This window comes from Mixophyes fleayi, chromosome 7 (genome assembly GCF_038048845.1).
Source record: "Mixophyes fleayi isolate aMixFle1 chromosome 7, aMixFle1.hap1, whole genome shotgun sequence".
In the NCBI taxonomy this organism is placed as follows: Eukaryota; Metazoa; Chordata; class Amphibia; order Anura; family Limnodynastidae; genus Mixophyes; species Mixophyes fleayi.
The window spans coordinates 40916144-40934398 of record NC_134408.1 but is presented as its reverse complement, the minus strand read 5'-3'; the positions used below and the strand labels follow the sequence as shown (position 1 = coordinate 40934398).

Here is an 18255-nt window from a genome sequence, read left to right as displayed (position 1 = left end):
GCGGGGGGGCCCAAATAGCTGTCAGACAGAGCGGCCCGGGGGCCTGATGTACCCCTGCCCCCCGGCCCAACCCGTCTCTGGAGACAATTAGAAATGCCTTGTTATAAGACATATGGTTTGTGTCCTCCGTGGAATAGCTCTGGAGCTTACTGAATGACAAGGTTCCTACCACAAAATATGGGGTCTCTTGTTCCACCACAATAAATCCCCTCTACCATCCCTACTTCCCCTTCTTCTGTGCCTCTCTGGAACTCCAGATCCATTCGTAACAAACTGCCCTCTATCTACGACCTCTTCATCTCCAACTGTCTTAACCTTCTTGCTATCACCGAAACCTGGCTCTCTTCTACTGACACGGTTTCCCCTGGTGCTCTCTCCCATGGGAACCTCTCCTTCACCCATTCTACCAGACCGAATGACCGTCTAGAAGATAGTTTGGCCCTCTTCCTATGACCCAGCTGTACTTTTTGGGTCATTCCCACTGTGCCTTCTCTCTCTTTCCCCTGCTTTGAAGTCCATTCAATCCATCTCTTCTCCCCCATTCATCTCCGTGTCTTTGTCATCTACCGCCCCCCTTGCCCCACTTCCATTTTTTTTTGACAACTTTGCAGCCTGGCTTCCCCACTACCTTTCCTCTGACCTCATCCATCATATTAGGTGATTTTAACGACCCTATTGACAATCCCACCGACTCTGCCTCCATCAAACTTCTTGCTCTTTCTTCCTCCCCTGGCCTGACTTAGTGGACCTCATTCCCCACTCACTGTCTTGGTCAGTCCCTAGACCTTGTCTTCTCTCCCATCCCACTCTCTGACCACCATCTCCTCTCCTTCACTCTGTCATTTATCTTTAAAGCATTCACCTTTGGACAACCACTATTTTGGTAATCTGTGCTCCATGTACAACTGTCAACAGTGGAAGCTGTCAATAAAATCAATAAAGACCGGGCAGGATATTCATACTCCCTATTAAAGTGTATAAAGTAAAGTTGGCTTTTGATTGAACAGGTGTTGTGGCCAATTCAATAAAGTGTTGTATTAGCTACACACCCTTGCCCTAACTGCTGTAGGATGTCAGGTCTGCCATTGTTAGCTGTTAGCACTGATGGTGTTGGGCTGCAATCCAGTAATGGTGGAGGTCCAGAGGAGCAACCTCTTTAAAGAAGAACTAGATATAAAAACAAGTGCCTTATATGAAGCATGTAACATTTAGCTCTGAAAAGAACGGTTTCAGAAACTTGTGAGATTTGAAGATGTGTCAAACTTTGTTGCATTTTGGAAACATTCTCAGTGCACTTATCATATTATATCAGCCTAAATCTTAGGTTTTATAACCTTTCAACATTACAACATAATAATCAAAGCTCTGTCCATGGTAACCTCTGATTACGCTTGTGTATTATGTACACATCAAATGTTGATTAAAGATTAATGCTATATGTAATTATGATTGGTGTTGCCAAAACAAAGTATTGAATGACTGAAATGATGCTTAGCTACCATTTAAACACTGCTTTGCACGAATGGGTTTCCATTGTAGATCTTGTCTAAAGTATCATGTTTAGAAGGCTGTTTTGTCTGCCTCTTCCACATCATTTACTAAACTGTTTAGTTTGTGCTCCTATTGATAGAATTCAACCATGACTTGGTCATTATTTCCATGTGTACACCGCCTCAGCAAGATGCCGTAGCTGGCTCTGGGATGTATGAGGATGTTTTGTTAATTGATAATTGTGCCTCTGGTACAGGATGTTCTGTTTATTTTGTTCTTGAATCTCTGACCACAATAAACCCATTTTAACTTTTAACAAGAGAATAATATTAAGTTACACATAAAAAATAAAGACCTGGTTAATTATTTTTTCCTCTTTTGCAGTGGAAAGAGAATCCAAGGATCTGGAAGACAGAGGATCTACACCAAATTATACCAACATTTAAATTAAAGTGTTCTCACGATCTCCACAGAATACGGAATCAGTAACTTAAAGCTCCACCTAGTACAAACTTTTAATAAGGTGTCCCTAGCCGGTGCCCTGGCGGCTGCTCCATGCAGCGGTTATTGACGGGTTTCTTGGTTCCTGGCCAAAAACCAGATGGAAAGGGGGAGGGCCAATCACAAGCTGCCCTTAAGAAATTGTGGCTTGTGATTGGACTCCTGCTCACACAGGCTGTTTGCTACTATTTACAGTTGCTAACCTTAATTGATTTGCTGGTTCTGTATTACAGAACTGGCAGAGTTCCGAGAAAAAAGGCTGCATGAACCAGTCCCCATGGTTCTAGCTATGGGGTGTATCACCATAGTAATATATTTTATCTAGGCGATAGTGCAGCTTTAAATATCAACTGAAGATGGCATTAGTAGATACCGATTTACTACCAGTGTTACATGATTTATTACTTTAGAAATCTGTCATTTAACTTTACATAGTCAATGCAAAAAGTTTCCATTCATTGTCATTATAAAGTGACATTCACCACAAAGAGAGTAAATGGTAAAGTCTTTATTTTGTGTTAACAGCATATTGAAAATAAAACATTTCCCATGCTATACAGCCTTTTGTTTCTATTTGCTATATAGAGTCATTATAGTACACAAATATCTATGATTGTCTTTAAATTCAATCAGACTTAAAGTAATAACAGAATTTTAACAATCAGCAGCAAAGAATACAATATAAAACACCCCAATTATGCAATTAATAAATATAGATCTATTAAAAACAAACCATTGCTTCTTTTACTTAACAAAATGTGATGAAATGGAATAGATCAGTCTACCTACTCCCTTTTATAAAAGAAGATTCCACACATTGGCACAATCATGTGACTGTCTGTTATCGAACCATGTTGGAAGATTGGGCCAACAATGTAGTCTCTATTCCTTAACTCTTCCCTCAGTCCACCTTCTAAAATCAAGGAACTATAGATTTGAAATTTAAGGAGCATTGTAACATGAGCCCTATTATTAATATTCTTCTAAATGAAGCTAATCAACCAGCGACTTGGGAAACAAATAATAATTTAGATGTTATCTCAGTCCTTCATTAAGTGGAAATTTATGTTTGATGTGCTGGTTATGCCAAGAGGGAGGCTGACCAAGAGCCAGGGACATGATGCCCCTTGTCTGACCTTTTCTGCCATAATAGGGCCCCTTTCGTCAGCGAAGGCTGCTCAACTTTAAGTCCAGGTTAGACAGGTTAGTTGAACGGTAAGTTTCCAGCCATCCTTAATCAGTTGTCATAAAATGTTGAACCATAGTTTAAGATTATGAAATGACATCTCCTGTCCTTAACACTATATACAAAATTATGACAAATATAGAGAACCAACTATCAGTATGAATGTTTATTTAATATACACTTATATACATTGCTTACCTTTTCTCTGTCACAAATCATGTTGGGATAGATTTGTCAACACTCTCCCAACACTAGATCATTTTTGCTGTATGTGTTTATGATGCTGAAACTTTAATATGCTGAACAGTTTTTTTTTCTTATCTTTAAACTTATACCTTTAAGCAACTAGTGTAAATCCAGTGTGAATAATTTTCCTTCTCACCCAATGCATAAACATAAAGACATATATATAGATAAATACATACATATCAAAAACACTTGGGTATTTATTGCTCAGTCACATTCAATCTAATAGCTGCACATAAAAAAAAATAGCCTTGTGATTTTGTTTTAAATGAACAACCCCTGCCCCAACTAGCATAATGGTGGAGTTACCCTGCTCAGTGATGGTTTGGGAGAATCTCACCCTCACCTGTGCATGTAGTCTAATGATGCTCCAGCCCAGAGTTTCTGTGTAAGGTTCTATAAATTAGAGGTTGTCGCCACAGCTATCTGGACAAGCCATGTCGGCAACCTCAGTCTGCAGCAGTTTAAATTCCAAATCCAGCCTACAAGTCCTAGAACATTATGGGACTGCATACACTGGCCTGACGAGTGTCTCCAAAAAAATCTGGGCACTTCTGCTTGTTAGTGGAGGGTGGTTTATTAAAAAATAGAGCAAAAAACAAAAACACATTTCATTGAGTTTTCCTTTAAAGCGTCCTGGGTTGTCTGTAGTAAGTTTGTCTGCTGGCCAGTTACTAAGTAGCATACAGTAGTGTCGAGATTTCAAGATTGTGGCTCTATCGGATTGCCAACTTGGTAGTGACCAAGCTAGAGAAAGATAAAGATTTGATTGGTTAACAGTGATTGGCTCTCCTACCACCTGACATAGTGCAGTGCGTGGTGAGCCACCCTGACCTACAGCACACTCTTCTAGTTGTCAGTGAAGGCTACACCCACACAAAACTAAAAATGTATTATTGGATGGAGTTCAATGAGTTCCATGTCACTGTCATCTATTCTCTACCTTATTATCTGTTTCAAACAGGCTGATTGGTATCAATACACATCCCCTGTGAACCTCACATGGATGTGAATGGTAAATTTACAGGGGAGGAGCTTTGGCACAGTACTATAGAAGTGGTGAATGGTGCATACCCAATAAGTACTGTATAATAGGTTTTGTCTTTATTTTAAACTGCATCCAATATTACATTTTTAGTTTAGGGTGGATTAGTACTTTCATGGTATTTCAAAGGGAAACCAATGGGAAACAATATCACCAGAAATATTGCAACTTTCAATTATATTTCATTTTACTTATATATTTAAAAATAATTGTGTTGACAAATTTTAAAACAAAACAGACAGTTATGATTAGCAATCAGTTTCCATTTACATTGTTATCTGGGCTCTTTTCATTACACAAGTTGGATCTTGGGGAGGGTTTGGCTGTGTAGTGTGCATATTGGTGCCATCTTTAACATACAACAGTAGTTTGATGTTCAGAGGCTGATACAGATGGCTGCTGATCGTTCACTGTGGCTAAATATTTCATAAAGGGAGTAACTGGGATGCGCCAAACCATTTACTGGGGGAAGAATATGGAAACTATGGGATATTTATCAAATGCAGTGACTAGATAAATGATCGCTGCAATCTGATTGGTTGCTCTGGCCAACACCTCCACTTTTCCTCCTTAGATATGACACCCCATGTCTTGTTTCTGTACAGGAGGTTAATAATAACAGTAATGTATGCTACTTTACCTGACTTCTGTTACTGCAGATTGCACTGAAAATAACTGTGAAATAGTATTATATTGCCTTTGTATAGGCTTTCCCATTAAAAGTGTCAATTTTTGTACATTAAAATGAAGCAATCAAAATCTGCCTCTTTCTCACTCCCCTTTAAGATTGTTGTGTGCAGCTGTTCTACAAAACTCAAATGTCAGATCTCATTTATAGGCCTGTTTAGAGAAGGGAGAAGAGTCTGCAGGGCATGCAGGACTGGCTGGGGAAGTGGTATAATGGTAAATAGGCCCCTTAATGCTGGACTGGCAGTGGGATTAAACGACTGAAAGCTAAGTGACCTTCAACAAGAAGGCTGCATTAGGAATCTGTTTTGAGCAATCCTGAATAAAATCGTCTGGTCTGTTCCATGCGCAGTATTTAATAGTCTTTTGGGGATGAAACATTTTTTTTTGGCACAGAAAAAGTGTTATAAGACCCAGCCTATGCCTTGGAATTGACAAAGGGGCAACAAAACTAACCTTTTCTTTTTTCACATGCCTCTATCTACAAAATACATAGCCGATAAGCATGCAAAACATTTCAAAATGCAATAATGTACAAGTACATTCAGGACTCACCATAAAACAAATATATAATGGGACATTAATACCTGGATACTAAAAGAAAACTAAAACATAAACAGTAAAGGTTATACCTTTCCTAATACTACTAATTTGCTGGTATGTCACTACAAATGTAGAAATAAATACTAAACAAAACATAACTGCCTACACACAAGAATGCTAACGTCACAGTCTATGCATACATACATACATCATTTTTTATTTTGTACAAGTTGGACTGAATAATTAAATCAATGTGACCCCTTTCTCATTCCAAGTGCTAGTAGTTTCCCTTTTAAAGTGTACCTGTACCTTCCACCAGGCTCATTTATGAACTAATGCAGCACTACAGTGCATTCCAAGGTGTACGCCAGCTTCCTGGCTCCATAAAAGGAGGATACACTGTAGAAGCAGATACACCTGGAAATATGCATGGTGGAGAGAGGACTGTAAAGTCCACCGTAGTACCACTTTAGGACCACTCCTTTAATCCATTTTCACATTTCCATTTTTTCCCATAAAACATTCCGCGGTTGTGTTAGTGGTTTTTGTATGCTGGAAGGTGCAAAATGTATCCCATTAAAAGTACAGGGCAAAGTCTCTGCGCTGAAGTAAAAATCAGGTCCTTTTGTGTTGACAAAAACTGGGAACGCATCCCTAAAAGTACCTTCCCCAGCCCAACAGCTCATTTATCCTGTCCTATGCTGCAAAACCAAATCTCATTTTTCCGCTCGTGTACGAAACTAGTAAATGAGTCTTATTGGTGGCAGCTATTTTACGGGTTAGGCCAATATTCATAACATCCTGGTGAACTGATTGGTTGCATTCATCTCAGCTCACAAAATGGCTGCCTTCAGTGTGTGAGCCAACAGGTGGACGTTAAGCAGCCAATTATTTATTTTTGCCATGGTTTACTTACATGTGTTGTTGTCAAATATATGACGTGCCCCTAAAACACAAGGCCTGTTCTATCTCTTAAAATGTATAAAAGATAATGTTAGAAAAAATAACTATGTCAGTATGTTACTTCAGGTACTGGGCAACAGATACTTTATAGTGCAAATTATGTCATAATCTTTGGGTTGCTTTAAGTGCTCCTGCATATACCCACAGCAATGTAGATATTTGCAGAAATGTATTTTCCTAAGGCACCTGGAGCTGTGTAGCCATGTCATTATGTGTACGGCTAGGCAATATAGCAGTCCACCACTAGAACTATCCTCAAAACAAAAATATTTTTTGTTTTTATGTTTATTGTCTAAATAAAGTTTTTATATGAGGTAAAACATATCTAGAGATATTTATTTGCCTCAGTGTAAAGGTTTCCCTGCAAAATTCATCTAATCCCATCCTTAATTGTAGTGTCACAAAAATAATCAGGGCTATTCTGTCCTATGTTGTAAGACAAGTTTACATAAGCAAAAATGGACAATGCACACCTAATATATGTGACAAAAACAAGGCTAAGGGACAGACATTTTTTATTTCTGCTAGAGCGAAGTGTGATAAAAATGTTCAGGTGAACTAGCCCTGAATGCAGGAGTAAGCTGGTCATGGCTCAGCCTGAGTGGCAAGCGATGGAACCACTGTCCAGCGCACTGAGGCCTGTAAGCGCAGCCAGAAGATGATTGAGCAGACAGACCAATAGCGGCCATATTCTGAACTCTCTTTGGGCCTATAATGAATCAATGAGACTGGGTTATTAACAAGTATCCCATGTGCTGCAATAGCAAGCCAATTGGCAGATAGCACATGTGTAGCCAACTTTAATAAGGTGTGTTCAGTGCAATATTTTGCTATAGATAATATATTGTATATTAATTGATGAAACATAACTTATATCAAATTCTAGGGCTATATTAGTAAACCTAAATGAAGCATACAACCCGTTTAGGAAAAAAGATTTGCCTTAAAATACCACTTAAACATTATTAGTAAAAATGGTATGTGATTTGCACATTAACATTAGGTTGGCTTTCCTTGGTTCTGCCATACTTTACCAGTTAGAAGGACATTGGCAGAAAGACTGGCAATGTGAACCCCCATCCTTGGTTCTGAAGCCCACATATTGAGTCCCTCTTTTTGTTTTATTAGTCAGTACAGGTATTCCTCACTTAACAACCTACCCATTTAATGACCACTCGGAGTTACGACCAGGTTCTCCCTGGGTCCTCATTGTTATAATTGCTGCTGTTTGTAGAGCTTTACTGTACACATGTTTATTTTCTGTTATGCAGTGTTATGTAATGTAAAGCAAACTAACAAAATATAGTTTTCTTTAGTCTATCTCTTCATTCAGAATCAATAAAAATGATTACAATACATGTAGGTGCATATAACAGTACTGTACTCACTTAGCAACCAATTCGCTTAACGACCTAGTCGTAGGAACGGAACTCGGTCGTTAAGTGAGGAGTACCTGTATAACACATTATGGTATCCAGATTTTTCAAGCCCAAAGCTTCAACAACTGATGTTTTTTTCTAAATTGAAGAGTGCCACCATTCTAGAGTCAGCTAAACTATTTAAAATAACACCTGGCATCTGATATTTCCCATATAAATTACAAAGTGAACAACATGTTTTAGTTGGAGCATGTATGGGCCTACAAATCTTGTCCCTCCCGATCAAGATTGGAACGGAGTCAATCCAAGGCCAACCAGGATGGCTGGTGTAGTCATCATTGTCCAAACACACCAACTGTGCACTCTATGATCTGTTCTATTGTGCCTGAGCCCCGAACGGTTGGATCACTCCGATTTGCCCACACACGAGTACACATGTGCCTGAAATCTTAACAGAGATTTGGCCACTGGGTGGTTGGATTACCTGTATAGATCTTCCGGTGTATGGCACAACTCTAGTGCAGAGTACAAGCAAACGGTTGGGGAGATGAGAATGTTGGTTTGTGATAAAAACCAACTATGAGAAGGCTTTATATGTAACACCCCCCCCCCCCCCTACATATTTAAGTCAAAGTTTCATGATAACTCTCACATGATACTGTTCATTTTTCTATGTGACTTACGCGCAAACAGTTTCCATGTCCTTGGCAACCTATCCATTGCTGTAGACAAGCATATCACAGTCTAACGTAAACCTGACATACAATACACTACTATCTTACTCATTAGAAAGTAGAGAGAATGAGTGACCATGTGTGACTTCTTTAATGATCATAAAGGAATGTGTGACTTAAAATGTGAATGAAACCATGGTAAAGAAAATAATGGGCTGCAGGAAGACTAGCGAAGACAGCGTAAATGGAGACGAGATGTAAGAAGCATTTATTATATCACCCCCCTAATACAAAAATACAGCTCCAGGGAAATCCTCAAACTACTCGTTAGTAAATTACCTGGATGCAACTGTGGTTGGGAACTTGATCTTTTATTGTTTTTCCATGTGTTATGTATATTGGTCTTATAGAAAATCTTAATGTCAGTTTTATTTGATCTTTGGTGGATTGTTATACCTGTTGGTAAAGCTACGTGTTACTTTTCTTAGACAAATGATCTGCCCAGCTCATTATCAACATGTTTCTGCCTATCACTGAAATAGCTGAATTACCTAGATCCCCCATCCATTGTCACGACAAGAATTCTTACAATAGAAATCACTATTGTTTACATCAGTTATCACATTTTAAATTCTTGTTGTCAAGTGTTAAAATTACTAATGCTGAAGCCTTAACAATAATTCATATACATTGACTTTATTTTTTTGCAAACTGGCACCCATTTAAGATTAAACTAAACAATAGTCTCTGTAATTTAGTTTTAAAACTTTTGAATTATGTTATATTCCCTTTTTAAATAAAAAGGGTCCTTTAAATCCCCATCTAAGTACAGCTTTAGTTGAAAAAACAGAATTATTTTTTTTATTATTATTTAAAATGTGCAATCCTGACAAATCAAAATTTTAAAATCGGTTATACTTTTCTTTTGTGACCTCTCCTCTCTTTCCAGTGATTAATTCTGCTCCTCACATATTATCAATTACCATTGCGATGTGATCAGTTCAACACAGTACTATATAGAACTGCATCTGCAAAAACAAGCGTCAGATTGCAGTTTTGTCGTCTTCCAAGCCATATATCTCATTTATATAACAATAAGGCCTTCTTTATACATTTGTAATTCTTCAGTGATGTATTTCCTATGTTTCAGACAAGAAACTTCCTAAACTTTTAAGCCATAGAAAACTGATTGTTTCGCCTCAAAGGCCACATTGGACGTGACTTGGACTGTGTTCTTGTTTACTAGCCAAAGGGTTGATTTGGATTTAAAACGGAAAGCAGACAGGATTGTGTTTCTTCACTGCTAAGTGTTATTGTCCATCTTAAAACAGTTCTTGTTCTGTAAAAGTGAATCTTGTTGGGTGTGTAGAGCCACTTTGAGTTAACTGTGACAGTATCCGTCTTTAGTTGTTATTTTAAGAGTTCACAGCTGTTCACGTTTAGATAAACCTTATTAGATAGGATTACCAGAGCTCTTGGGTGTTGTGCGGTTTTGTCCTGCTACCTTTACTCATTCCTCCCTCACAAAGACAGGGCCAGAGGGTGAAAACCTGTGACTCTGGAGCCTACATGCCTTTCACCATAGATGTCGTCCAGTGTAACTTGGAGGAGCGGTTGGGATCTGGAAATAAGGACAACAAATGGATAGCTGAGAATCTTGGCGTCTAAGTCAATCTAAACAGATATAATAAGCATTAGCATTCAGAGTTTGATAAACCCTTTATATGTTCTGCGTAAGGTAATCGCCATACAAATTATGCTTGGGATGATTGTCATCCGTGCAAAAGCAGGAAAATAATATTATACTGAATGGTTATTTTGAAGGTAATCATTAACCAATGTTGACTGCATAGAGACAGAAGCCATTGGGGCAGATTAAGGGAGGGTCGTACAAATAGCTGCCCACTGGCATTTGAGCACAGCAAGTTTAAACGGCAGTGGCACCACAGGTCAAATGTGAACGGGTGTGACTTGCGGTACTTAACGGGCACTGATACTTGTGTTGAATGCAAAAATGGAGCGTACAGAGTCCAAAACATCACAACGAATGCAACGCTCCTAATGGCAAGTACGACCGTGAGTGAGTGGTTAGCAATGGCCTTCAATTTACATGCACCGTGTTAGCGGTAGGCCTTATGGAGTCATTTCTATTGAATCCAATAGATGCACATCTTAATTGGCTCCTTAAAAAATCCTGCTGTCTCCTTGATTGGACTGACTGGTCCTGTATCCTACATTACGGAGGTTTAGTAAAGAGGCAGAAGCTGCTGTCTGAGTCTAAAATTATGTGAGGGACAAGTGTATTTTGGAACGTTTGTTTCTAGCATTTTAATGTACCGTAGAGCTGAAAAATACTTATGTCACTCTGAAGTCTTTGAATTACAGTACATGTATATTTGTCACATTTCCACTCATGTTTGAGCACAGTACTTTTCATAAATATTTAAAAAGCCCAACTCTGCTTTTGTGGCCAACATTCAGGAAGTAGTGAAAATTCCTTCACTAGATTATCACTGCTTACTGTTTTCTGTCCTACATATTTCCCTGATATAGCTTAACGATCAATGTATATGTATCACCCATGTTGTAGACCAGGCCTGTCCAACCTGCGGCCCTCCAGATGTTGTAAAACTACAAGTCCCAGCATGCCCTTCCAGCTATCAACAGGTTGTCTACTGGCAAAGCATGCTGGGGCTGGTAGTTTCACAGCATCTGGAGGGCCGCAGGTTGGACAGGCCTGTTGTAGACCTTCGTGAACCTTCAGTCATTTTTCTAAACAAAATCAGGATACAGGTGCATTCAAATCTGTGAGATTATTGAACAAGTCTATTGCAAATTCCCAAAATATGCGTTGAAAGATTCTTAATTTACCTACACATATCATATTTGGAATAAGCGAGAAAGCTGGGCATTATTTTTAATATATAACCATCAGTGAGAGTTGCTATCATTTTGTATACATTCAGTTATGGCTGTTGGGCTGTAATGTGGCCTTGCCTTGCAATAACAGATAAATCAATAACCTCTGTAATGTACAGCATCTAATGCTGATATTTACATAAATTAAGTTGAAAAATCATTACTTACATCTACTAAAGAATGATATCTAAATAGATAGTCGCACAAAGCAAAGTATGTTTTGCTTTAAATAGACACAGAGTTTGATTTACTAAGAAGACACTGGCATGAAACTGCTTAACATACCATGTGTAGTAGCCAAATAGCTTTAAAGTGCACCGTTATCTTACACACGATGGAGGCAGCCATCTTGTGGTGAACCAATATTCACAATAACGTAGCCTATGCATTCCATAGGTGCTAGTGACACCTGATTACCATGCCTCAATTACATCATGAGGTCCTAGCTGGTAGGCGGAATATTGGCCATGTCTACAAGATGGCTGCCTCCACTGGTAGGATACAGGTACATTTTGAATTTGGGTAGTCTTTTTTCATTGACATGTAGAATGTCACCACTGTACCTTTAAAACAGCCTTGTCCTCTATCATATATTAATAGTGCGCTCAGCAAGGCACAATGTTGATGTTTTTCAGGGCTGTTTGACTTGATCTGGTCACGCTCACAACCTTTTCAAATATATTACTAAATATTGTTGCTCTTCTACAGTTTTCAGACAAACTCAGAGCCAAACAAGCATGTGATTTATGCCACTGATTAGACAGCCAGAATCTAGTTCATTCCATGCAATCTGGAGTTATTATTTATATTGTGTTTTTTAATAATCAGATTGTTACATTGATCATTGTTGGCTATTTGAGAAAAGATGGTAGTTTTGCCCAATTGTGAACAATATTAGTTGATTTTCAGAACATAAAAGGTGAATCATTAAAGGACATTAGTACATCTCCTTCCCAATGCAGATTTAATCTATTATGTTATTACAATTGTTTGATGTTTGTATAAATATGTAATATAAGCTCTAGGTGCCAGTTAGGAGATATAGATGGTTTGACATAGGCACCCTTAATAAGTGTGTTATCTGTCAAAAAAATAATTTTAGTAAACATGGGTCAGAAAGGTGCAAAGCTGCATGTGTCCAAATCTGATTTCTTAATGTATAGGTGAAATGTCATTTTAGAACCCCTGTCTAATATCTATTTAAATTAAGATTCCAAAATAATATTGCCCATCTTCACTTTGGTTACATTGGTGGTAAAGCTGAAGAAATATATTTTATGGATAATTCGGCATAACAATTATATTGTGCTCATTTTTGATTTTTGCGTTGGTTTAAAAACAAAAATAAAAAAAACGGTGCTTGTCTGGTCTACATGTCCTTCAAAACCCAGACATTTACCATGTATAATTTAAAATGCTCTTATGCGGACTTATCACAGGCAATCAAGCGGAAAGCTCACTTAACTTTTATGTAGCCTTGTGGACCCAATCACCCATTAAAAAGAGACTGGCCTTCTGACTAAGTAAGGATTTGCACTTAAGACTTAGTCATATGTTTAGTTACAATAGGAAAGACTGGGCTAGAATGTCTGGATGCCTGGAGTTCTGACACTGTCACTTTTGACGTTAAATGTATAAAAGGAAATAATTGTAATATCAACAAAACTGTTCTAAAGCGGAATGAGCACTTGACAGTCAGCGAGCTGTGAGATGTCTAGATTGCTGCCATTGGCTAAGCACATTGTGTATGTAGATTTTATTTAATATGCTGAGAAGCTCAGGATAATGCGGACGCTCCATACTACACATGTGAACTGAAGGCACACAGGAGCTAATTTAGCGGCAGCTAGAAATATGATTCTCTCCCTGTCACATGACAGTGCCCTGAAAAAATTGCATGTTTTTCTTCAGACCTGAACTGAATTTAAATAACTATCTTTACTTCATACTTGCCTACTTTTTAAATCTGTACTCCGGGAAATCCCGGAGTACAGATCATGTGACAGAGGGTAGGAGGAGGCGTGACCACATTGTTGTCACTATAGCCCCGCCCCTACTATGAAATACAGAAATGCAAAGTGTTACATAGTGGGGGCGGAGCTTAATGACGCAATTAAGCCCTACCCCTGCCATTCGATGCCGTGAATTTCGGCATTTTACAGGGTCCGGGAGGTTTGCCTATTCTTCTGGGAAGACTCTACAAAATTTGTGAGCCTCTCGAAAATTCCGGAAGAGTAGGCAAATATGCTTCTTTTACTTATGTATTACAAATGTTATCTCTACTTCAACCACAAGTCACAATAGCACTCCTTCAACCTTGCTGAACTGTTTATACATTGACTAGATCATAATATATATCTTTAAATGGAAAGCATACATAGAGCATGTCTGATCATGGTTACATGAGTGCATGTGTTGATTGATTGTGACTGGATATAAAATGTACACCAGACCAGATAAGTATTGCCATGTGCTATGAATGGTATACATGGGTTATGTATGCAATGTTTTCAGATGACCGCAGATGGGAATATCTCATTAAAAGCTTACAGGAATATCTAACCACTGTTTCTAGAGAGAGAGAGAGAGAGAGGTGGTAATGACTAATAAGCCTAGTACAAATCACTCCTGCAACCAGCTGTCTAATGTATCTTCACCTAGAGGATGTAAACCAGCGGCTAAGTGGAAAATTATTGATCTGTTTTTGTAATGAGTAAAAATGTGTAAAAAAGAAAATTACGAGATTTCTTCTATCCTATTTCAAATATACCCACAACTTCTACTACAACATAATGAATACAATATAATAATAATAATAATAATAATAATAATAATAATAATAATATAATAATAATAAAATATTGTGTTAGATTTAACATTACTTATACTTATTTTACATGCGTATAAGAATATATTATATTGAATAGATATATTGCTTTCTACAAACAATTTAATAAGTGACTGTAGCAATACATCCAATTATTAAATGAGGTGCTGTCCCTCAAGATCTTGTCGTTCATTCTATATAGCTAGGTGTGGCTGAAAATAATGGGGGACATAAATGAAAATCGGGGGAAAAGGAAAAAGTTGGTGTTGCTTATAGCAGCCAATCAGGTGTTTGCATTGATTTCTTAAGCTGTACTAAAAAGTCTGACTGGTTGCTGTGTTCCCTGGTATAGTAATGCTTAAAGCATCATACCCAGTTAATTGGTTGATTTTCACTGGCCTACTGCTTCACCTTAGTGGAAGCCCAGGAATTGCCCACTGCATCAGTTTGCCTGTGCTCTAATATACAACCCCTCAAATATTTCTCTAATCACTTTTTAATGGCTGCAGAGAGGGGTGTGAGCAGGAGGACCAATAAGAATATTGCTCTGAGGGTCACACTCCTTCCAAAACGCCCCACAGCCCCGACTCCCATTTGTAAAGGATACTTCAATTTATTCAAAATCATTTATTTAAAAGTGGGCATACCCTTAAATAGAGTTTTTTTCCTGTGGGAAAGCACAATGGGCCTGATTCATTAAGGAAAGCAAAGCAAAAAAGTGAGTAACTTTGAACCTTGGCAAAACCATGCAAGGGGTGCAAATTAGTTTATTGGTTTGCACATAAGTTAAATACTGGCTGTTGTTTCATGTAGCACACAAATACTTGACAGCTTTATTTTTACACTGAAATCTAAAGTTGATTAAGAGCATGCCCTATCCCAACTATAAATCTGTCCCCACATTTTAAATTTACCTCTCCCTCCAATGCAACATGGTTTTGCCAAGGTGCAAAGTTGTTCATTTTTTTTTTGCTTTACTTTCCTTAACGAATCAGGCCCAATGTGTTTAATTAATATTATTGTTACTGAGCAAAGCAATTCTGTGGAGGTTCCTTACTACCTCCCTTGTATCTGTGAATTGACACTTTTGTGAGTAGGAAAAGCAGAGAGCTATCGGTGATGGAGCTGTCCTAGTGTTTCCGCATGCTAGTATAGAAGGTCTGTAGTGAATAAGGTACCTGACTAAATGGCTGCAGCTCCTGTCCAATCAGATGTCACATTCACTACATACCTCCAGTTTTGTCCAATTTGAATTACCTGATCTGGTGACTATTTTCTGGGAATGGTGGAGATCTTGAGGAAGGGACATGAATCAGTGTTTCAGAATAGGGGTTATCCCAATTTATTCTCCTTTAAAGTCTCTCCGGTAATTAACAGAAGTAGATGTTTAACTTTCCTTTCCAGAGAGCATGGCTCAATGAACAATAATTACAAAACATGTTCGCATATATAATAGACTATCAATGCTTTCAAGGGAAGTTACACTTCTTATTAGTGCTATAGGCTTTTATGTATTGATATAATATCACACTGCAAAATGCAACCATGAAAAGTTATTACTTCATCTCCATGAATTTTATTGAATGTGTCATACCTTTCCCTGTAGTGGCATTGCTGCTATTGCCATCTATGCAGTGTTTGGACCTCACCTTATATCACTATCAAATTACAGTACACCATCAATAATTATGTTTCATGCACACACTTTTGTAAGCCAGCTTGGCTGTACCAAAGTTTAGAACAATATTTGTAAAATACTTTACCTATGTCAATCATTTAGCTCTAAATAATTAAACAGCATCTGCTTTATAGGATCTATATTCTGAGCATGATTTACTAGACTGGACTAATGTATAACCACTCAATTAGCCAATACTGAAACAGATATTATATTAGACACTAAAGTGCACAAGGATTAGCTTGTTTGATGTGATTAAATTACACTTACAGATATAGGTATGAGACTGTTAAGAGTCATGATGTCCCAATACTTACTGTACCACCGTTCAGCACGACTGCCATCTCAGTAGGCTGGTACACGTTGCTCCTGAAGGGAGCGCTGGGCCTGCTCCCTAAACTGCCATTGCGAAATCCCCCAGACCGCATGGCTGCATAAATGAGAGAGCACAAAAGATAGTATTAGTTTTACATAACTGTACGGTTGCTTCGCAGCTGAATGAGAAACATTGACTGCTTGTTCAATCAATTACCCCAATGGCCTTTACATTCTAACCACACGTTCCTTATCATTTTCAAATAACAAATTCCTTCCCAGTAACGTATTAAAGAGATTCTAAAATCAAAACACTAAATCAGTCATACAGAATTGTAAAAATGTACTTTTTCCTGCATTAACTATGGTTATATTTACAGCTTATCTTGCTCCCATCATTTTTTATGTTCATGTTTACAATTGTCTAATGTTTACAGCAACAAGATGTGTAATCTGCAACCCCTATGTGGTCATATGAGGCAGAATAATCTCCCTGATAATAAGGAATACACATTAGTACAAAGAGCTACAGGTGTTTTTTATCCACAAGTAATCACGGTATATAAGCAAATTAACATGCTGCTTGGTATTCTTGTAAACATAACCATCATAAGGGCCAATGGCACCCTGTGTAGAGTGTCTACCCAACACTTGTATAATTCAAATCTACTGAAATATCTGATTGTAGGTTTTACTTTCCCGACAGAGAGTACTTGTAGAACTGCAATAACGATTCTGTCAGTTTTAATGCACTTTAATCTAAATGATTTCTGTTAAGACCTACAAAGTAAATGGACATTTCTAAATGTTCTTAAAGGTGAAAATGTCATAAGCAGAGACGGCCTAATGATGTACTGTCTGGCAGATAACACCTAGTAAGCAGGTTAAAGTACATGTGGCCTCTGTATGGCATTTTATTAACATTCTGAGTATAATAATAATTCTTTCTCCATAACTTTTAGTGTTTAGTTTTGGAGAATTCTGTGTTTGTTTATTTCTGGGGGATTTTCACATGCAAAACATCTATGTGTTATTTTAGCAATACAGAATAGATACACAATAACCAGAAACACTCCATATCATTTGGTATAATCTTGTTTTTTATTTTAAACATAGAAATATAGAATTTGACGTCAGATAAGAATCACTTGGCCCATCTAGTCTGCCCATTTTTTTTAACCTATGGTAACTTCAATCCCTATTTGATCCTTATTTCTCTGTAAGTACATCCTCATGTCTATTCCAAGCATGTTTAAATGGCTCTACTGTATTAGCCTCTACCACCTCTAATGGGAGGCTATTCCACTTATCCACTACCCTTTCTGTGAAGTAATCTTCCTTGAAATTTCCTCTGAACTTACTTCCCCCCAGTGTCAGTGCATGTCCTTGTGTTCTAATATTTCTCTTCCTTTGAAGAATGTTTCCCTAATGTACCTTGTTAAAACCCTTGATATATTTGAAAGTTGCTATCATGTACCCCCATTCTCTTCTCTGCTCCAAACTATACATATTAAGATCTATTAGTCTTTCCGGGTAAGTTTTGTGCTGTAGACCAGGCACCCTTTTAGTTGTCCTTCTTTGTACAGTCTCTAATGTATTTATATCCTTCTGGAGATATGGCCTCCAGAACTGGACACAGTATTCTAGATAAGACCGTACAAATGACGTATATACAGTGGCATTATTACTTCTTTCTTTCTGCTACTGATTCCTCTCTCTATGCAACCAAACATCTGACGTGCCTTTCGCATTGCTTTATTACACTGATTACCTGTCTTTAAGTCACATGAAATAGTGACTG

At 37.9% G+C, this 18255-nt stretch overlaps 2 protein-coding genes across 3 annotated transcripts in view; one reads left to right on the top strand and one right to left on the bottom strand.

Annotated features, from left to right (window-relative positions):
• The window catches only part of IQCK (IQ motif containing K), a 78898-nt gene extending 76351 nt beyond the window's left edge, over nt 1–2547 (top strand). Inside the window, exon 9 of the mRNA XM_075179731.1 lies at nt 1876–2547. Within this exon, the coding sequence (XP_075035832.1) occupies nt 1876–1937 (62 nt within the window). The 3' untranslated portion in view covers nt 1938–2547. The remainder of the gene's footprint in view (nt 1–1875) is intronic.
• Nucleotides 1–18255, bottom strand: part of GPRC5B (G protein-coupled receptor class C group 5 member B) — a 57208-nt gene that overhangs the window by 16288 nt on the left and 22665 nt on the right. Inside the window, exons 3-4 of one of the 2 annotated variants that reach the window (XM_075179730.1) lie at nt 16457–16569; nt 2486–10336 (exon numbers count right to left, since the gene is read on the bottom strand). In XM_075179730.1, the coding sequence (XP_075035831.1) occupies nt 10292–10336; nt 16457–16569 (158 nt within the window). In that variant the 3' untranslated portion in view covers nt 2486–10291. Of the gene's footprint in view, nt 1–2485; nt 10337–16456; nt 16570–18255 lie in introns of those variants that run through there. The other variant, XM_075179729.1, reaches the window with a different exon arrangement.